The following is a 21,331-nucleotide window of genomic DNA, read 5'->3' as shown; positions in this document are numbered from 1 at the left end:
TCGAGCAATGCCTCTCTTTGGTTTAGGCCTTTCATCAATGAAGTAAAATGGCGTCCCGTGGAAACTCGGTAAACGTGATTCCAGGGTCTGACCCAAGAAGACCTACTCGAATTTACCGATACAAACCAGCTTCAAGTAGTAACAAGCCAGGAGATGATCCTTCTGCTGATTATTTAAATCTACTTGGAATGATTTTCAGTATGTGTGGCTTAATGATGAGGGTACGCGACTTTTAGAAACTTTTTTAGGGCTAAATTCATTACAACTTAACCTTTTGTTTAAGATATACCTGGGTCGCAAATTGTATTTTGATTTTATAAAGCCTGTTTGTTAATATTTTTGACCTGAATTTATAAGGTATCAAGCCTAAATGTTACTAAATACCAAAGGAATCATCTGTCAGTTGTGTATACTGCTAAGCGAGTTAAAATAAATTGGTTTTCTCCATATTCACTCCTATGAATTAACTGTTTGCTTCAATTTCGAGTTTATAGGCATTTTTTTATAAAATCATGCACATTAACTCCCAACCAATCCTTGGGTTGCTGTATCTGCCTCTGTGATACAGCACTCGCTTTCAAGGCAAAATTTGAGGGGTGGCCACTATAAAAACACTGCTAGTGCATTTTTCCAAAAGCAGTTATTTGATAATAAAAGCTAGAAATAAATAGTTTATTCATTGTTGTTTGTCCTATTCATGGCGTAAAAAGGAATAGGAATTTTGATATCATAGTCACATGTTAAAGTTTAAAATTGAATATTCCTGTAGCTTAGAAAGGTTTGACCAATTGTGATATTGTTATAAAATGAATAAATTTATTTTAAAATAGCATTTTAAAATTTTCCTTTTATTGATGAAATAGCATTGAAGTTGATATTTTTGTCACACTTGACAGATAAGCCGAGGAGAATTATGCTGCAGAGGGGCTTCCCATCTTTGAGAATTGCTTAAGAAAACATCAAGTTTTAGGCTGACTGGGGCATCAAAACTCAGCTTGCGCTTCTACTGACTGGCTTAGTTTGCTAGAAAAGGATACAAAAGTGACTCTTCATTTGTAGGAGGATAAAAATTTTTGGGGTGACCTCTCAGACAGAAAAGCCGTTGACATTCAAATTTGGCAGAAGCACACAAAAAGCTGATTTTCAACTGGTTGCCATCAAATACTGATCAGGGCACCCCACCAGATTTTTAGTCTCGCTCTTAATCTTATTCATGCAAAAAATGAAGTATTTATCATCTATCATTTGGAAGCACCCGAGAAAAGATTGAGGACCACTTTGGCCTAAAATCACCATCGTTTCAAAAAATTACCAAAGTGGTGATCCTTAAAAAATTATTCTCTGAAACCAGATAAAATTCAGCAAACAACAAATAAATGGTATGAAATAAACAGAGGATGGTCTTTGTTTTAAAATTATTTGCAATTTTATGCAATAATTCTACAATTTTTTACTGAATTTTGAAAATCATTCAATTTTGGAAAGTTACATCTTGAGGTCTGTTAAATGGCAAAATATTTGCTGTCCTCATTTCCCGGAGAACAATAGGCGTAAAAGTTGTGATATGTGCTGTTGTTTGGAAGCACAAACCAAAAGTGTAAACAGTAATATAGGCCTAAATGAAATGCCATTGAGGAAATTTGCTGAAGTGGCAGCATAAGAAAAATTTATTTCACAAACAAAGAATATTTCTTTAATATTGTAGCTTCAGGATAAAATATTTATGAAGCAAGTGGACATTTTGATCATAAATTTATCAGGAGTTGAAAAACTTTAGCTTTTTCAAGTCTTTAATGTGACAGAGTCCTTAAATGTGATCAAATTGCTAACCTGAGTTTCTTGATGGCAATAGATTGTAGCAGCATTGTACAAACATCAGCACAAATTCATACATTGTGTTCTTTGAAAGTCAATTCCATTCAGTTATGCACTTACGCCATTCTTGATCATCTCAACAACTGTTTGAGGAAGCCTTTATTTATTTGTTTCTAGTTTCATTTCTTTCCATATGTTCTTTCAACTTATCCATCATTTAAAACCATAAGCAGTTTGTATGCAAAAAACTCTCTTTTGTTTTAGATTAAATGGGCAGCATGGGCAGCTGTTTATTGCTCTTTTATTAGTTTTGCAAACGCAAGGGCATCAGAAGACGCAAGGCAAATGTTCAGCAGCTTTTTGTAAGTACTTGTGTCTGATTTTGCTGAACCAATTTTAGGTTGCTGTATTTTCTGCAGTACTAAGCTGCCTGCAGTACTCAGCTGCCGGCAGTACTTGGCAATCATTTGATTTGTTATGATTTTGGGAAGCTATAGTCTCTATCTCATAAGTGTTTTATTGTTGCTGTAATTACTAGATTTCTAGCAGCAGTTGATTTGACTGAAGCTGGCTTAAGTGAATTATAGCTGTAAAATGTTATAGAAATTTTCTTATTTTGCTTTTTACTTTCATATCCCAAAGTTTCACATCATTACTGAATATTAAAAAAATCTTGCAAAATCATATTATTTCTGAAGTTTCTAAACTTATGTGTAGTTGAACAAAACTTGATTGTTATCAGCTGTTTTGAATTATTTTGCCTTTTTACATATTTATCCATTTTAGAAGAATGAATCAGTTTCTACCTTCTTCATAACCAAGATACCTGATAATAAGCATCTCTTTTTATTTTAAAGGTTATCAGTTTCAGCAGTTGTCATGTCATATCTACAGAATCCGCAACCGATGGCAGCATCCTGGTAGCATCTAGCCGATAGAATCACAGTCATTATGATAAAAAAATTTCAGTTTATTGGACATTATTTCCTTGGAGGGCAACGGTCAAAAGAAACCCCTATTATCAAAAAATATTTCTAACCTGGTATCTATTTTGATTTAACAATGATTACTACCATTACCCATTTGATAAGTGTTCTTAAGCAGCTGAAATTATTCAGTTGTTTTGGATGTTAAAATAAAAATTTTATTTAGTTGAAAGTAACCTTGTATAGCTATCTTTCAGTAAAATGTTATGGGAAATGACATTCGATTAAATCAGATATATTTCATTTGGAGAAAGGAGGGACTTTTTTATTGAAAGAACAATTTCCTAGTCTGTTTAGTGTGAAATAAATGAAGAGTCTTTAAAGCATGTCTTCACTTGTTGATTTTTGCATTAAGTTTAATGGTCTCTGGTGCATACTTAGCATATTTAGACAATTTTGTCTTGTCCAAAGAGATGCAACATTAGTTTGACAGCAAGGCTACTTTATATGAGGGTAATTGGGAAACACTGCCCAACAGAAATCAATGTCTTTGGAGTCATATTCAGAATAAAAACAACAACCATATTTTTAATTAATTTTTTTAAAGTAACTGATTGTCAAAATTACCTATCCAACTTATGGCACTAATATTTTCTGAAAATCGGGCTTTGAAATACGAATCCGCAAATACAGTTTTGCAGATAATGTGAATCTGTTTACGCTTGTTTGGGACATGTGTCTTTTTCCTTTTTTAGAAAAACCCATTCATAATAAGCTATCCATTTAAAAATTTGAAAAACATCTTCTGTGCTACATAATTAAAGTGTTTTGAGCTAAATCTTTCAGTATGGTTTTGACCAGAAAATGTTTCTTTCTGTTGACATTTCTAGCCCAGCATCTAATCATGAATCTTCTAATGCTAGTGAGCTCTTTGATTAAATTTTCAACAGGGTAATTGTTCCTTGATCAAAATGATTGGAAACGCCATTCCAAAAAATAGAATCCTTGCTCTTGAAATGTTTCCGTGACAAAGCCAAAGATGCTGGTAATTCTGATACTGGCTCAGGCTCAAATGCATGCCAAGGTTCATAGGAGTATCAAAATTTTGAGTACTGATGTTGTACTGATGCTGCCAGTGGCGGATTTAAGGGGGGGCAACTAGGGGCAGTTGCCCCTCCCTCGACGAGTTGAAGCAAGTCTGGCGCCCCTTTTGAAGAATGAGAATCAGGTGAAAAAGTTTCTGAGACCTATAGGTTTATTTGCTTCAAGGATTATCTCAAAGTTATGTTGTTTATTCCGAAAATGGATCTGAAATTGTTGTATAAAGCGTACTCTCGTCATCAATTTTTGAAAAAATTTCAACGCTTCACTACCAACTGCCCCTCCTTCAAGTTTGCTCTGGATCCGCCCCTGGATGCTGCCGTGTCTAATTATTTGAGGTCCTTTTCCTGGACGATCTTAAACTATTCAACATGTTATTGAATGGTTATCCAAACTGGGAAATTTGTGGCTTTGCTAAAGATGGTTGTTTGCTGTTTCATTCAATTAATGATTAAATGTATTCAACTGTTTCAACAAAAGGCATTTCAATCACTCTAATGTTAATACAGTTGATCAATCTCGACGGCATTTACCCCCTTAATATGATTCAAACGCAAATAAATACTTTAATAATTGGGAAACTATCTTTAAGCAACTGTGTAAGTTGTTTAATGTTATGATTATTTTTAATCACAAACATATAAAAGTGACCCTGCTGTCCCATATCTTGCTTATTCCCTTCGTCTTTGAAGCCAGTGGACCAAAATGACATCAAATCTTGCTTTATCAGCGATTCTGGCATTGCTTCTTGCTGCTGCAGGCCCGGGTATGGATTGCTTATTTACGCATTACTTTAAAAGATGATTTAGTTCAATTATTAAGGATTACAAATTTGCTATTACATGTATTTAATTTGTCTTCAATCTGTATAAACCTGTGGTTTTCTTTTAACTTTATACTGACACTCGCCATTTAAACCAGCAATGAATAATACAGCTGCTTCATTCATTCGTTCATTCATTCATTCATTCATTCATTCATTCATTCATTCATTCATTCATTCATTCATTCATTCATTCATTCATGCATTCATTTATTCGTTCATGACTATATTTATTCAATCATTGATTAATTCATTCATTCTTTTATTCTACTTGAAGTCCACAGTTGTTGCTTTGTTGAAACCACTTTTGCTACTGCAATGAATCGCTTTTTCGAGATTCTCCCTAGAAAGAAAATTTATTCCTTACTTTCAACTTTAACTTGACTGGTATTTTCTTAGTGCTTGGCAAAAGCTATTCCATTGAGGTGTACACTGGTGATCGAGACTATGCAGCGACAGATGCCGGTGTATATTTGCAAATCTTTGGTGCTTCTGCGTCCACTCACGAGCTCCATTTGAACGGAAGAAACCTCTTTGACCGTGGAAGGTAGTTTAGTTTTCATCTAGATAAAGTATTACCTTCAAATGAAATTGACGAAGTTGATAGTCGTTATGAAGGCTTGAGATTTTTCTTGAAAAAAGACTGTATGCAGAATTCTCTACCGGTTTCCAAGTCATCTTCCTGTAACTATGAAAACATGCGAGTGGCTAAAACTGGAGACAATTGCATGTATCAGATTATATATTGATAAACATGAAACCAATTCGAGACCTGTAAAGTTCCATACCTGTTTCAATTATCAGCAAGCTGCTCCAGCTTTACTCTGACATGACGATTTTAGAAGTTTTTGAAGTAATACTAAAGGCTTAATCTCTGACTGAAATTTTGCTTGAAAATTACACTTCACATTTTGAAAAGATTGCTTTTAACTAATCAGATATGCTTGAAAATCACCCATGTTTATCTTAATAACGGCTAGAATAAATTTAATATATATTTTTTGTCACTGTGGCCTGGCAAATCATTAACTATGGGAAAATTAATGAATCAAGTTGCAAGATCGGCAACTGAAACATCTCACTCTTATTTATGTGACTTATGAGCAGGAATCCAATAATCCCATGCGCGTTTTCTTTATTATTACTAACAAAACATCACTTGCGACCAAAGCAACTAGCTATAGAAGACTGTTTTTTATAAGGTTACAGTCGCTTGCAAAACGAGGCTATATCACATCAACTTTTCAATAATTGCCGCTAGCTCTGACTTCAATTGTCAATTCTCGATGAAATTATCTTATAGCTATATCTTAGTACTTACTTTATAAGAATATATGCTTCCTTCAGGGGCCTAGACATTGTGTTTAGTAATTATCGACACATGGTTATTTCTAATGCTCTTCCGATTTGGCTTTCGTTTGTATCAATGTTACACCTGTACTGCAGAAGTTGGGCGTTTACGGTCGAAGACTGTTATTTTTTATGAATCATTTCATAAAAAGCTGTTAACAAGGATAGAAGATTAGGCATGTCTTGTCTCCTTCTATAACTAAAGTACTTAACCAAGAGTCAAGATTTTTGTTTGATTTAAATGCTTCATAGCCACAGTCGTTAGCCATAATGAGCTGGTAACTCTGTCTGTCTTCTTCGCCTAAATCAAAACAAAAGTTTTCTAATTACTGTGTTTCCGTTATTCTGATATTGATTCCAACTGACTTCTAAAACTGCATACGAACTGTTTTGCGAAACTGAACGTTTACTTTTTACGGTTTTGAGTAAAATAATTCGGTATGTCACCAATACATAAAATGTTAGTATTCTAAAATAAACGATTGCTGAGTTTAAACAGATGAATTTAAACGGATTGCCGAGTTTAAACAGATGATTGCCTGTTTCATATTTCTATCGTATTCTCATTGCTTTATATTGAATCTTTTAAGACATCAAAGCTAAAAAAATAATGGAGAACGACATAGGCTAATTCTCCTAATTTCAAAGATTTTAACGATGGTACTCAGGGTACAAAGATTTATGATATGCTGGAGATTTCATAATGCAAGAAAACCTTCTCTTAAATTTTAAATAGCGATCTGTAAGCAATCAATGACTTCTTAAATCACTATTATTTTGTAACTTCTATGTTATTGACACTTTGTTGTAATTTTTCCTTTTCTATAATTTAAATCGCACCTAGTTCTGTTTGGGTTTTCGAGATAAAGTTACATAGGCGAATCGCGTCTAGAGTGTAATTTCTAACGTTTGCTGCAAAAAGTTTCCTTAATTATAGCAAACTGTTTTAGTCCAAATACAGATTAAACATTTAAGAGTTGTTACTCGTTAACATTTAAGAAAAATTTCCAAATCTGAAATCTGAAATTGTTTGAAATTACTGCTAATAATACCGTTCATGTTATATTCCTCTGCTTACAACATAGATCTTTCCTATATGATCTTAAGCATTTTTATTGATTGTCCTGATTTTCGTTTTTATGAATATACAACAACGGTTGAGAACATTAGTTGCATTTCTCAAGCTTCGATGCCATGTATAGCTACATGATGGTGTTCTAGCAAGCTAGAGTGCTAGATGTTGGACTTTGCACATTGTTTAATTTATTTCATTTGTTCCTAGTAAGGATCTTTTCAAACTGACAACACAGGATCTTGGAAAGCTGGAAAAAATTAAGATTCGACACGATAACAGCTGGTGGGGTCCTGGTTGGTTCCTTGACAAGGTACACATCATATCATTTCTGTAGAAATAAGGCTTGTTACTGACTAATTTTTTCAAGGGATCACGTAAAAGCAATAAAAAATGCTGTCTTAAATCTTGAAAATGGCTTTGAAAAAAGCAAACATATTATAACGTATTGACTTAAAGCTTTTTCTTCTGATACTTCTCAGAACATAAAACGTCTGAATAAGGGTCCGAAAGAACATCATGAAAAATTCATACCCAGTTGTGTATTGAAATAGGCCAATCAGAAAAACGCAAGCACAAGACCGAAAATAAAACGCAAGCACAAGCGGGAAAATCAAAGAACATGAGCCACGTTTTGGCCTAGGTATTGACTTTGCGTACAAAGCAAATCTGTCGAAATCATGCAAACAGTCGACAAATAGTTCGTCAGAGTAGACCGCAGTGAAGCATTTACTGCTTTCATCGTTGCTGTACAAGGCATTTTTGCTGTAGCAATTTTGATATGGTTGGTGACCCAGACCTACTCCACGATCCCGCCAACACGCGATGCATCACATCGTGCCGCAATGCATCATGTCATATGAAATTTAAAACGCCATGCAAAATGAAAGGCCACGCGGAGTAAAGTCATATAATAAGTAATGCCATGCAGAATGAATAAGCAGTGGGAATATAATGTTATCGAGAATTTGAAAAGCCACTAGAAACGCTACTGTGGATTTAAATGCCGTAGCATAACTTAATGTCATTAGAATTTAGTTGAAGACCGTGTAAAATGGGGGTAAATGGCATGCGAAATCATTAATCACTCTACAAAAAATACAATTGTAATATAAACACAAACGACGCTCAATAAATTCGACTTGCTCGTACAGGTAATTTTCCTGTTGCCAGGATAACAAAACTTTGTCATTTTTCTTGCTTTAACCAGAAATTTATTTGGCGATAAGATTATTTGCATTGGAGACGCTGTGATTTGTGCTTGAGTTCATGCATACACTTCTAAATTATAGACTTTTTAAATTATATGATCCTACTTTGGATCATGATCAGTGAAAATAATTCCTTTTTTTAGGCCAGTTTGTGTTATGAAAACAAAATTTTTCCGAATATCTCTATCTGTTTAACTTTGAATTGTTGTAAATGATTTGCTCTGATTTTATATCTCCTTTAGTTAAGAAAATAGTTATTTCGTTAAAAATCAGGGCCGTCTAAAGCATTTTACAGTTTATGGACACGTAGAAATATTTCCTTTTAAAATGGGTACTATTACTTATGACTAGAATGAGCAGGCATTTTTGAACTTATGAAAGTTAGAGAGCACATCCCTTTTCCCTCCTCTGTTCCAGCAATAAAATTTCAGAAGCACCAATAGCATTTTAAAACTGTATTTTCAGGTGGTTATATCTGATGACGACTCAGTTGCAAAGTATGAATTTAACTGCTATCGATGGCTTTCAGACAGCGATGACGACGGAAAAATAGAAAGAACAATTCAAGTTCGACTTACAGGTACTTTTGTCATGGATTTTTATTGCAGGAAATAGAGTCTGAGAGACTCATAGATTAATGAAAGTCAGGTTTAAAATGTCACTTCGTAAGGCGATTAGACTGTTAGTTTCCTGCAGTTAGCAAACACCAAAGCACATTCATCAAGACCGACACACCGTCATAATTATATCGTAATATCATAATAGCCTGAAGTGGGCAACTATGTCAGTTTTGCATCTAGGGTACTCGCGGCAGCTAGATCATGATTTAATTATAACTGACTACCTGAGCATTGAAAAGGATCTAACACTGAAGCTTGAATTTTTAGGGGGTTTCATTTTCACCAGATTTGAAGCAATGGTGACAGAATAAACATTGTTAGGACCCTAGTCGGCACCAAGCTTTAAAATCTTTTGAAATATCAAATAGATAAAAAAAACTTTATACTGTGGGAAAAATGTCTCCTGTGAAAAAAATGTTTTAGCCTTCCTGCAGGTGAACGTCTGTGTTTAGGTCTTTTTTATTCACCAATGCTTTTAATTTTTTAGGTTCAGCTTTTTCTTCTTGTAAGCATTCACAAAAATCTTCGTTTTATCAAGCGTTCAATCAGAGGTCAATTTATGAAGGGATGGGGACTAAAAATTGATATTTATTTCAGCAAAGTAGCAAAATTCAAGAAATTCTCTGACAATTTCGGTACTTTAGCAGGGGCTTTAACCCTCATACCATCAATGAATTATTGAAGAGGTAAGGAACTGTAAATCCTCAAAAAGACGTGATGAGAGTTGATGTGTATAGGTTTTTCAGATTATCTTTTACATTGAATAGCAGCTTTTGCTACCAAAACTTACGCACAAGTATATTTTATTTTATTTGCTTTTGTCCGCCCGTACCAAGATACTTTTGAACAATCTATCAACCACTGCTTTGTTTAAGGCTCATGTGGACTTCGTGCTACTTCGCGTATTGTCAATGGCAACACATCTCAACCAAATTCATGGCCTTGGCAGGCCCAACTGGCCTACAAGAGGTATTCTCATATCTGTGGAGGATCTCTCATTCATCCTCAGTGGGTCCTAACTGCAGCACATTGTGTGGAGGATGACTTGGCTGCCAGTGGCTACAGGGTTACAATGGGAGAACACCATCTCACAAAGTAATACGTTTAATATATTGTTTTGATACATTGTATAATCAACGAGAGAAAAATGAAAACAATAGCAATGCGCCGAGGGAAAGAACTGAAAATGACAATATAGCTCAGGCATACAGGCCTTCTTTGCATTTATTTAGTAGCTTTTCAGAGGCCCTGATTGATATTGTCATTCTTTTTTCTCTTGACGCATTGCCATGTTTCTTGTATTCTTTTCAATGCTACGTCATTGCAATAGCAATTATCTTTTTGAAATCTACCAGAGTTTTCACATTCATATATACTCTGCGTGTTCAGTGATATGTTTGAATAACAGATTATTGGAAGTAACAACTAAACAAGAAATTTACTTCGACATTAAACAAAGAGCCAAATGTATTTAATGGTAGATAAAAGCATTGCAACTACATAGCTGCAGCCTCAACACTAAACTTGAAGTTTCTTGTGTGTATTAGGCAGGGAAATGTACAGAATTATCTGCAGAACTCTTCATATAAACTCTTCTAGACTCCTATTTTAAGAATTACTGTTGTGTATAAATTCCGTTCTATTTAACATAAGGTTTTCTCTGGTTGCTATAAACACGAACCTTCTCCGGGATTAATTTCATTTAGAAATAGGATTATTTTACGCCAGCTCTTTAGGCCGACGAGTTGTACAGCAGCTATTTCTTGTGCACGCATTATTAAATTTTTGACAAAGGAATGAAATTTTTACGGATTAGTTCTGTGTTTTGGCAGCAAAGACGGACCTGAGCAAGTATTTGGCATTCAAAAGATCATCATGCATCATGCATACGACTCATATGAAATTGACAACGACATTGCATTGATGAAACTCGACAGACCAGCGTTACTTACAAAGGAGGTTGGACTTGTTTGCCTCCCCAATCAGGATGACCGTGTTCCAACAGGTTTGTGTTGGAGACTGTTATTCGTTCCTTGTTTGTTCTATATCCTGTTCACCCAGTACATTGCTACCACGACTGCTAACGATGCTATACAGTAAATAAAACCGATAATTAAGTGTAATAACTCGTGCATTGTAGGTCGCAGGTTTATTTGCTTTAGGTATGGCATCATTTACACCGATGATGCAAAGACGGGAGGGTTTTCTGAAACTATTTGCGAAAAAATTATGACTGTTGTTCAAAAATATTTTGTTAATCAACAAAAAGTTGCATAGAATCAAAATCTCGTTCCTTTTACTTCAACTGTGAATGCATGCAAATTAGTATGTTGTTTCGATAAATATGGCAAATCCAATAGACCTTTCAAATGCCAAGTCATTCCGGTGTATCCAAACCCTTTCATGAAAGTTGTTCTTCTGGCCATCCCCTGTAGCATCTACTTCTTGATTTAGCTGCATCCGCTTCTCTTTATTGCTAATCATCAACTTATTGAAGATTATGATAAAATTTCAATCAAGGTAGCTTGCTGTAAACATATATCAACAGCTGTTCAATGGTTGTATCTTTCCCAGGTAAAAACTGCATTGTCAGTGGCTGGGGTGATCTTTATGGTGGTGGGCCAACACCAACGAAACTGCAAGAAGCCACCTTACCAGTAGTGTCAAACGACGATTGCAAGAAAGGTGAGTGTCAGTTTAACGATATGGGTATCACCATGCAATGACGCAATGACGCCCTTAAAGTATGCGTGTGCTTATGTTTGTACCAGTAGCAGTTTCAATTGATCAACCATGATTCTTGTATTGTTTTGTTATTTAAATCAAGCTTTCCGCTCAATTTTACATATGACATTGCCCAGCACCTATGAGTTATCGAAGGTACATTTCTATTTGTACCTCTTCAAATAACGTATAAAGCTTGTGGCAGTGTTAAAGCCTGGGTTTTGCGTGTTATGTGGTCTATCGTGCTCGTATTCTTATGTAGTCATCTGATATGTGGTATAAATATTATTCAATAGTTGCAGCAAGCTTAAAAAATACACGATTGATTTAGGGCTATGAGAAAGTAGTCTTGAATTTCAAAAAGTCCCGTATATAGAAAACATCACAACGAGGCATAACCACAGCAAAAAATATCACATTGTGGCTCTTCAATACAGAATCCCTTTCGAATGATATGTTTCATAGTATTAAACAATTTACAGAGAATTCCGAAGATTCGCAGTTGGCGTCCGAATTAGCTCTTTAAGTAAGAATGGTTAGTTATTAATGTCTCTACTCACATTGCAGGGAATGCACTTATTGGAAAGGTCACCGAAAACATGCTTTGCGCAGGGGCAGGTGGTACAAATAACGTGGCTAGTTGTCATGGTGATAGTGGTGGTCCATTCGTATGTCCAGAAGGAGGGCAGTGGAAGCTTCGTGGAGTAGTGAGTTGGGGTGAATCAAGATGCGTGCCCGGAAATAGCTACGATGTTTTCGCCCGAGTATCCAGGTTTTCAAATTGGGTCCTCGGTCAAATATCTACGGAGTGATAGACATTTTCTAACAACCGAACCTATCCCCTGGAACTGCATAATTTGAGGAGAATCTCATTTTTGTATTAAATTTTCCTTGTTACTAATGGATTAAAAGCTAAAGAAACTCGTTTTTATTCTGCTTTTGATTGTCTTGTCTATAAATTCATCTTTAAGCAAAGCAGTTTCAATTTAAGATTTGGTCAAAGCTCCTTTACATTTATGAATACGATGAAGTTATTGTTGATAATTTTTACAGAGTCCAGTAAACATAACGGTTCCACGGCTGTGAGCCAGAGAAAGATTATCCAACGATGAAGTAGTTTTGAGGACGACCAATGCCTAACTTGACTACAGCATAATAAGTGAGAAGAATCTACCATTGTGCTTGAAAGTTTCTTTTTCCCTGACAAAGCATGAAGGTCAAATCAGGGATGATTTTACTTAAAATTTATTTTTAAGATTCCTTTGTTTACAGCATACAAGGAAATTTTTTGGAAGGCAAATAGGAAAATTTCTCTTCAAGGAAGTTTAAAGTGTATTTTGAACTCTGAACATTTAATAAAAAATTCTAGAGAAATTTTTCAGGTTAATTTTTATGTGTGCAATCATACAATAAATGCATTAAAGTAAAACATGAAAAATTAACAACATTTAACTTTAGCTGCAGAATTCTTTAAGCAACGTATTTATTTTTATCCATAAGATCTTTACTCAACAAAGCTTAATATTACTTTATCAATAAAAGACCAGCTCTTTTTATAGATCTTTCCCGGTAAGCAAATATTGTTGCTTAAGTTTTCATTCACATATCTTGAATTGTATTTGAGAACTTCAGATTTTTTGCCCTTTTCAGTTACTTGTCAGATCCCTGCATTCTACGGTCTTCACAACATCGATAACAGACATCAAAGGACTGCGGTAAGTTGAATGTTTGCTCGTTGAATCAACTATTAATATCTTGATTTGTTTTTTGAGGCCTTAAAAATGTCTGGATATTTTCGTTTATAAAGAAAACATGGTTTACTAAACTCCACCTTACATAAGCTGATATTTTGCTTTTTATTACTCACAAAGAATTCATTGAAAGATTTTGTGAAACTGGTTTTCTCACTCTAGCAATCATGTTATTGATTATTTCGTATTTAGTGAGTTTTTGGCTATCGTCAGGAATTTATTACAAATGTCACCACTTGTTATTGCAAACTCTTGTTAATTATTGTTTTCCTGTCAATTTGTGATAACTGATGTAGTTTAATGTACTTTTTCGTCAGAGTGGTTATGGTTTTCAATAGTTACTATTAACTACAATCAATAGCAGGTCTTAACTAGCTATAAATAAGCTTTATTTTTTAAGGTACGCTAAATAAATAAATGATGATGATGATGATGATGATGATGATGATGATGATGATGATGATGATGATGATGATGATGATGATGATGATGATGATGATGATGATGATGATGATGATGATGATGATGATGATGATGATGATGATGATGATGATGATGATGATGATGATGATGATGATGATGATCAATGGTGATTGTTGATAGCAGCGAACATCTCATCATCTAATCATTAATCATCGATGCTTTCTTGCTTTACTTAAATAGGTGCTAGGACGAGTTGTCAAGCAATCAACACGCATAATCATATAATATGCTGACTGCTTTTGATTCTGCATCACCCAGATAAGAGCCAGTTTGACCCGAAATTTGCTGACTGACAATGCAGATCATCTTTTCACTCCACTTGCTTTTCTTTCAGCGAGTTCAGCTGAACACTTATCGCTCTTGGACGATTCGCTACAGATGGCCTAGGCGTGTTTGGTGAGATAGTTCCACGCCTTGTGCTTCTCCCATGAGACCTAGAGATTGTTGGGTAATTGCTTTCTCGCCTGCGAAAAGACGATGATTTGAATGCAGACCAAAATCCAACTCGAAAGGCCTTGCTAAATGCAAAATATACAAAGGGATTAACTGCACTGCCCAAATACTGCATGAAAAATGCAAAGAACTGTAACCAGTGCGGAAATGAATTGGGACAGGCTATGTAGGTTGGATTAAAAAAGAACGAAAACTGCGCAAAAAACACTGGGAACCAACAGATAGCAAAAACACCGAGAACGCAAACAAGCATCTTAATGACGTTTTTCTTCTGTTTCAAAGCTTGCAGCTTGGCTCTTGAGCTCCTGTTTCCAGGTATGTTTCTGCGCCATAGCTTGACGACGATCAATGTATAAAGTACTGACATTACTAGCAGCGGTACAGCGTACAATCCTGTGAAAAGTATGATTGTATAATGTTTCGGACTTTCAGTCATGTGAAATGGAGGCTTCCAGTACTCTATACAATAGGTTTTGTTGTTTTCTGTTATAAGTCCTTGCGCGAATATCATAGGGCTGGCGAATGCGAAGGAGACAATCCATATTGCGATAAGCAGAAAGGGTAGCTTATCCATTGTTATGTATTGCTTCAACGGATAAAGAACTGCAAAAAATCGATCGAGTGAGATTGAGGTCAAAGTCAAGATAGAGCAAGCAACGGATATGTAAATACAAATGTATGTGAATGAACACATGAAGGCGCCCATGGGCCAGGTACCATCGGGGTAATGTCGCAGCTTTACTACCTCCCATGTCATGGGCAGAATGGTGATCAGCAGGTCTGCGATGCTCATGTTGCATATCAGATAGTTCGCAACAGAGTGCATTCTCCTGTTTCTAATGACCACAAATATAACCAAAGTGTTGCCTATGGTTGATACAATGATAACAAGACAGTAAAGAGCAACACGAAAATCGGTTCCAAGTGGCTCCGAAATGTCACATGAGGTTGTTCCGTTTCCGTTGTCTGTCAGGGAATACGTTTTGTTTCTACTTACAGTAGTATCTGTTTTCACAAATGAGTTGTTCCAGTAGCTCACATTTGCCATTTTGGTTTTCTCCACGGAGCTGGTACCTCTCCTTGGTACTTTTGTACTTCCGCTTTTTTATATTTCCTATTTTGTGCTTCTGGTCTTTTTTCTTTGTAATGTTAAAGATTAGGCCAGTTTTTGATATTAATGTGACTCAACCGTATCAATTGTCCAATAAATTTGGCAGTCTCATGATTTGGTACGGCATAGAATCCTGTCTATCGTATCAAATGCTCTCCATAATCTTTAGTCTGCATTTTTTTGCATCACAATTTTCCCTTCTTCCACAAGCAATTACTGGCGAGACTTGATTTTACATCTGACCTCTTTCACCCTAGAAACTATTCTTCATTTCTCAAAATGTATCTCTACAGTTGCCAGAAGATCTCGTTATCGTTTGGTCGATTTTGTTTGCATAAAGTATCTGCAACTCGGTACCATTTCTAGATAGCCAACAGTGAGCTTGCATTTTCAGTTTGTTCCCATTTAAGCTGTATTCTTACTTTCTTGAATGCTGCAAAAGATGTTTATAGATGTTATTCCAGAAAAACTATGAGATACCGGCCGATTAGAAAGCAGTTTTTTTGTTCACATCGTAGCACCTGCAGTGACAGGCGAAAACATTCCTATCATTTGCATCATAATAGAAAAGACATTTTAGCTATATCTGTATTCATGTTTTTATTTATCAGTTCGTAAGATTAAAGGCCAATTTAGCCGGCATATCTATACCACAAAAGAAAGGTGTGTCACCAGATTGCAGTAGACGATTCCTGCAGATAACTGGCGAACCAAAATTCATGGTGATAAATCTTGTCATGTCCATCAAGTTATTAAAAGTCTTGCTTCTGGTTTTGATACAGAAAGGTCTGTGCTATGATAAAAAGCACATTTGTAGCAGTGATGACAATATTCATAGTCAATCTTAAGAATCTATCTCATTTTTCTTCTCTTTATCTGTAATTAGAGCTGAAATACTTTTTCCCGATACAGTCATGGTCTACATATGTTGTTGGTTTGCTTTTGTTATTTGAAAACTACCAAAATACCCACTTCGTTAGTCTTTGTCGATATAAGCACTGCTTACACACACTCTTGAATAGTTGTTGTCCATACAAGAATTGCCTATGTGCAGTTTTAGGTAGTTTTTGTCTTTATAACGACTGGGTACGTACACTCTTAGATAGTTTTTGTTCATACAAGAATTGCCTACATTCTCTCTTGGTTAGTTTTTGTCGATATAAGCACTGCTTACACACACTCTTGAATAGTTTTTGTCCATACAAGAATTGCCTATGTGCAGTCTTAGGTAGTTTTTGTCTTTATAACGACTGGGTACGTACACTCTTAGATAGTTTTTGTTCATACAAGAATTGCCTACATTCTTTCTTGAATAGTCTTTGCCAATATAAGCACTGCTTACGTACACTCTTGAATAGTTTTTGTCCATACAAAATTGCCTATGTACACTCTTAGGTAGTTTTTGTCTTAATAACGACTGCGTACGTACACTCTTAGATAGTTTTTGTTCACACAAGAATTGCCTTCATTCTCTCTTGGATAGTTTTTGTCGATATAAGAACTGCTTACACACACTCTTGAATAGTTTTTGTCCATACAAAAATTGCCTATGTACACTCTTAGGTAGTTTTTGTCTTAATAACGACTGCGTACGTACACTCTTAGATAGTTTTTGTTCACACAAGAATTGCCTTCATTCTCTCTTGGATAGTTTTTTGCCCATAAAATATTTTTAATGTACTCTTCTATAGTTTTGAAAAGTGCCTATAAAGTTATTGAAGAATTTTTGTAGATACGATAAACGTCTACATAAACTCTTCGAAAGTTTTACACGAAATAGGATCTCGCTAAATGAATATTCATGGATATTCTAATCTTTTCTGTACAGTGATGCTTAGATACATTTTTGGATAATTTTTCAATGAAAGGATCAACGTAGACTCTTGGATAATCTCTTAAATTTCAAAACTGTCTACGCATCTTCTTGAATATAATACGATGTAAAGTTTGTCTCCGTTACACTCTTAAATAGTTTTGTCCGTTCAATCATTCCCTACATGCAATTCTTGACAGCGATTCTCGCTATAAGAACTGCCCACATATACTCCTGCATAGTTTCTGTCGACATTAAAGCTGCCTATACACACCATATCCTTTCACAATGTATGACCTACCTTCACGTCCTTTCAGCTAGTTGTGTATTGCAATAATAGAAAATTCCCTATACCAGGTTAGTCCAGGACAGCTTGTTATGCTACACTCATTTTTGTATAAGAAACGAAGGTCGATGTTGAGTACTCCAGTTTCTTAATGTTCTGGAAATTTCAATACTCATTGTCATGAATGATGTTATGAAATGTTTGTGACCTTTTTTATCACGGCAAGATATTTGCTTCCTTTCTGATGCTATATTTAGATGCGGGAAGTATATTTTTATCCCTTCTGTCTTAATAGTTTCTTAATTTTTTGCTTCGAGTACTGAAGTTTCTTAATTTTTTCTGACTGCCCAGTACTCGTTTCTTATAGCCAGTTTCTTATAAAAAAATGAGTGTATTTGTCTAACTTTCACAGTGAAACTTTTTCACGCAAAGATTTCAAGACTTTTTTTAGTGAAGTTTACGTACCTGATAGAAAAATAAATGTTCGGCATTACATGTAAATCGAATTTTTCAGTAAAGGCAGTGATACATTAACGAAATCAAGTACCACAGTCAGTATCATGTTTTTATGCGTTCTTGATTTTTTACATTTGACTGATTTTGATATTATTTGCTCATTTCATGCCACAAATGTACAAATGCACTTTATTGAAAGGATCATAGTGAGCATATGGGCCCATATGGGTGGATCTGTATGAGAGATAAAAATATGTTCACGTAAAAGGGTTCATGTCCACTGCCAAATGTCAATGAGACATTTTGATCCCAGCAATTGAAAAGTAAACGCATCAAAAAGTCTTTTTAGTAGAGAATCGTGACTACTTAAAATACTTTGTTGGGTTGCTGCCTCAAAAATGGAAAAAATATAATGCAGTTTTGCCTTATCTAAAAGCTCCCAGGTGTGGCTGGGTTTTCTTACAAATTACTCAGAGGAACCTTAGCCAGCGAGTAAATGCGTAATAAAGTTATAATGTTAAGAAATATATGGCATATCATGAGATGGAATCAAGAGGGTTTATTAACACAACTTACAGGCGCTACTCTGTGGCGTGATGTTATGAACCAGGCCGAAGGATAACTGCTGCCTTGGCATTTGAAGGTTCAAGGCTCGTCTTTAAGTTATCTGCCGTCCTTTGAATAATATTTGTCCTTTTAATCGAGCTGCTATATATTAATTTAACACGTAAGAAGTATGGCAAACATGCGCAGCTGCGATTGACGTACGAACTGGTCAGGTGCAAAATTCTTGTTTTTCTCAATCAAATGACGTGGTTGTCAAATCTGTTGCCTTTACTCCCACCTATCAAGATCTAAAAGGAAGAAAAATATGATTGTCTTCACCATGCGTGTTTTTCTAAAAATAACGGTTGAAAGCATTGGAGAAAAAAGCTGAGCAATATTCAAATCTTTGCTTGTTCAAAGCATACGGATCGATGCGCAACGACTCTTGTTTGTTTACACCAAGCTATTTTCTTTTGCTACAAAATCTTCATAACATCAATCTAAAATTGAATAACTGCTTATGACGATACATCTTTTGATACTTGGGGCAAGTTGATTATGAAGATTTAACTATAAATATAGAGAACCTTCCAGTTTTGTGAAACTTATTCACACTTTCTTCGTTTTATTATCAGTCTAGACTCAAAAATTACTAAATTGTTGCTCATTTAGACACGATACCAGCTATCCTGTGGCTTTCAGTCAATGCTATATTCAAAGAAAAGATTACTTTGAATATTAACAGCTTGTACCAGAGCTAAGATGGTCATCGCAGGTTGGAATTAATTGCTTGTTTTTGCTTTTTGGGGCACAGAATTAGTAATTAATTTAACTGGTTTACGAAAAGGATCCTTTCAAAAGTGAAAGAAAAACTTTTCACCATAACTTCTTCATACATTTATACATTTTGTTTAGGAATGCTTGTCTCTTGATGAGCAGGTAACCCAGTACTCTGTGATATATTTCGACCATGCATTGAGCTTAAATTGAAAAATCTTTGTTTCAATGCTTAAACATAAAAGAAACTCTATTTTAAAAAGCTATGATCCCCTTAAACTGACTTTTACAGCTATACTTTTGTATGCACTTGTATGTTTTTATAATCACGCACAGTTAGGCATATTTATCATATAACATGCTCTTTCTGCAAAGTAGCTGATGACAAAAAATCTTTGCAAAAAACAACATTTTGAGCTTTCGCTTAGAAAAAATTCTCTTATACTCTCAAAATTTTGTTAGCCAGAAACTTAGTCCTACAAATAATTCAAAAAATTGTTTTTTTCCTGCAAATATTTGACAAATATATGCTTGACTGTTTATTTTATTTTGGTAAGACAGCTTTAGAGTAGTTTATTTTATACGACTTTTAAGCCTCTTTAGTGCAGCAATAAATTATATTGCTACGGCTGGCAATAGGTGTATTATCATTTTTCGTTTTAACTGCAATGTAAATTAATATTTTCAATGTGATCCATAATCGTCGCTTTCCTTGTATGTTTAAATCCTGTTATTCATTTTGAAATTTTCAACCTTTTCATTTTTCAAATATTGAAAGGTGTGGCAATGAACAAATGCATGAGGTAGATTATCGCTACTTTCGTACAAATTCAATTTGCACTATAGATTGCAAACAAAACCACTTAATCAAAAACATTTCTAGGGAAATCATTTGCACCAACATTGAAATACAGATAAAAATTGATATGGAAACTCGAGTTTATTTATTTTGTCGTGCATCTATTCCTGCCAATGGTTCTTTGCTTTATAAATATATCGCTTTTTCAGAAAATTGCCGTCAAAATTATTGGGCCATCTTTAAGCATTGTATTTTCTTCGAATTGAAGTAATGCTTGAACATTACATTAATGTTCCAAGGATTTAACGTTCTAATTTGCTGGTGTTCTTTAAGTTATGAAGATTAAAAACTTGGTCTGGAATGTTTTCCTCAACTTAAGAGACATTTAAGGCTTCTGTTGTTACTCTTTCTAGTCAGAATAAAAAAATCTTCCCGCCTCCATAATCATATGAATTGTTTGTATTTTAGTCTAAAATGCTTTTAGAACTATTCCTGTTTTTCAAATTTGATGTGCTTTCAGGCTGATGTAGGAAAACATTTAAGGCAATGGTGAGACGATTGTCAAACGAACGAAAAATTTGAACATTCATGTCAGTAAGAATATTCGCAATATATAATCGTAACTTTTAGGCAACATAAAAATGTTTTATATATGCGAGATGGGCTGAGCAACATTCTTATTATGAAAATTATGAGCTTGAAAATCTTATAAACCTTGTTTTGTAAAAATTATACATACAGTGTTTATTCATGACTTGTCGTTGGTAATGTCATTGTTATGTCAGAAATTGGGCATCCTTACCTATCAATTACGTCACTGATTGAAATTTCTTGTTTTCTATACAAAACATGTTTTGGTAGTGACCAATCATATGCACTCTTTATTTTCATTCATGTGACACATTGTATCATTACATCACACAAAATAATCATATAACAGAGCTTTTTAGTTATTTAGGGTCTTCTTAAATGATTGCATTGAATTTCAACGCTCATTGCAATCATATCACTTTCTTCTAGTTCTCCTCGCGAGCATTGAGTTTGAAGGGTGTTAACTTGCAGCAGCTGACATCAAAAAGAACATTGCGAAGCGTCAGCAATAACAATTACACTATTTCAGGGATGATAGCGCAGGCAACCATATTCAGCAGGCAGTTGAACGAAGCAAAAGTATAGTCAATTAAATAAAAATTAAAATATGACAGAAGGTATGC

At 34.8% G+C, this 21,331-nt stretch overlaps 3 protein-coding genes across 3 annotated transcripts; 2 read left to right on the top strand and 1 right to left on the bottom strand.

Moving 5' to 3' along the window:
- Window positions 1-12: 12 nt before the first annotated feature.
- On the top strand, window positions 13-3,606 carry LOC135695141 (PAT complex subunit Asterix). Its single transcript, XM_065214125.2, has 3 exons — window positions 13-221; window positions 2,080-2,177; window positions 2,673-3,606. Exons 1-3 carry the CDS (start codon window positions 48-50, stop codon window positions 2,737-2,739), a joined length of 339 nt encoding a protein of 112 aa, XP_065070197.1. The 5' UTR covers window positions 13-47; the 3' UTR covers window positions 2,740-3,606.
- An 872-nt stretch (window positions 3,607-4,478) lies between these two features.
- On the top strand, window positions 4,479-12,563 carry LOC148959807 (chymotrypsinogen A-like). Its single transcript, XM_089109640.1, has 8 exons — window positions 4,479-4,608; window positions 5,065-5,212; window positions 7,298-7,400; window positions 8,764-8,878; window positions 9,794-10,013; window positions 10,751-10,923; window positions 11,493-11,603; window positions 12,210-12,563. The coding sequence occupies exons 1-8, from the start codon at window positions 4,548-4,550 to the stop codon at window positions 12,452-12,454; spliced, it is 1,176 nt and encodes a 391-aa protein (XP_088965766.1). The 5' UTR covers window positions 4,479-4,547; the 3' UTR covers window positions 12,455-12,563.
- A 132-nt stretch (window positions 12,564-12,695) lies between these two features.
- Window positions 12,696-20,579, bottom strand: LOC148959806 (substance-K receptor-like). Its single transcript, XM_089109639.1, has 2 exons — window positions 18,572-20,579; window positions 12,696-15,873 (listed from the first exon to the last, which is right to left on the bottom strand). Exon 2 carries the CDS (start codon window positions 15,375-15,377, stop codon window positions 14,187-14,189), a length of 1,191 nt encoding a protein of 396 aa, XP_088965765.1. The 5' UTR covers window positions 15,378-15,873; window positions 18,572-20,579; the 3' UTR covers window positions 12,696-14,186.
- Between the last annotated feature and the right edge of the window lie 752 nt (window positions 20,580-21,331).

Source organism: Rhopilema esculentum, chromosome 8, assembly GCF_057945365.1.
Source record: "Rhopilema esculentum isolate cy_ngs chromosome 8, ASM5794536v1, whole genome shotgun sequence".
Classification (NCBI taxonomy): Eukaryota; Metazoa; Cnidaria; class Scyphozoa; order Rhizostomeae; family Rhizostomatidae; genus Rhopilema; species Rhopilema esculentum.
Note: the sequence above shows the minus strand (reverse complement) of the source record. Positions and strands in the feature narration are given on the sequence as shown.

What these genes read in the sequence shown, in the direction of transcription:
- LOC135695141 (XM_065214125.2), top strand. Translation starts at nt 48, where the DNA reads ATGGCGTCCCGTGGAAACTCGGTAAACGTGATTCCAGGGTCTGACCCA. An exon ending in TGTGTGGCTTAATGATGAGG is followed by an intron (nt 222 to 2,079) that starts GTACGCGACTTT and finishes CTTTTGTTTTAG; the next exon opens with ATTAAATGGGCAGCATGGGC. An exon ending in CAAATGTTCAGCAGCTTTTT is followed by an intron (nt 2,178 to 2,672) that starts GTAAGTACTTGT and finishes TTTATTTTAAAG; the next exon opens with GTTATCAGTTTCAGCAGTTG.
- LOC148959807 (XM_089109640.1), top strand. Translation starts at nt 4,548, where the DNA reads ATGACATCAAATCTTGCTTTATCAGCGATTCTGGCATTGCTTCTTGCT. An exon ending in AATTCAAGTTCGACTTACAG is followed by an intron (nt 8,879 to 9,793) that starts GTACTTTTGTCA and finishes GCTTTGTTTAAG; the next exon opens with GCTCATGTGGACTTCGTGCT. An exon ending in GGAGAACACCATCTCACAAA is followed by an intron (nt 10,014 to 10,750) that starts GTAATACGTTTA and finishes GTGTTTTGGCAG; the next exon opens with CAAAGACGGACCTGAGCAAG.
- LOC148959806 (XM_089109639.1), bottom strand. Translation starts at nt 15,377, where the DNA reads ATGGCAAATGTGAGCTACTGGAACAACTCATTTGTGAAAACAGATACT.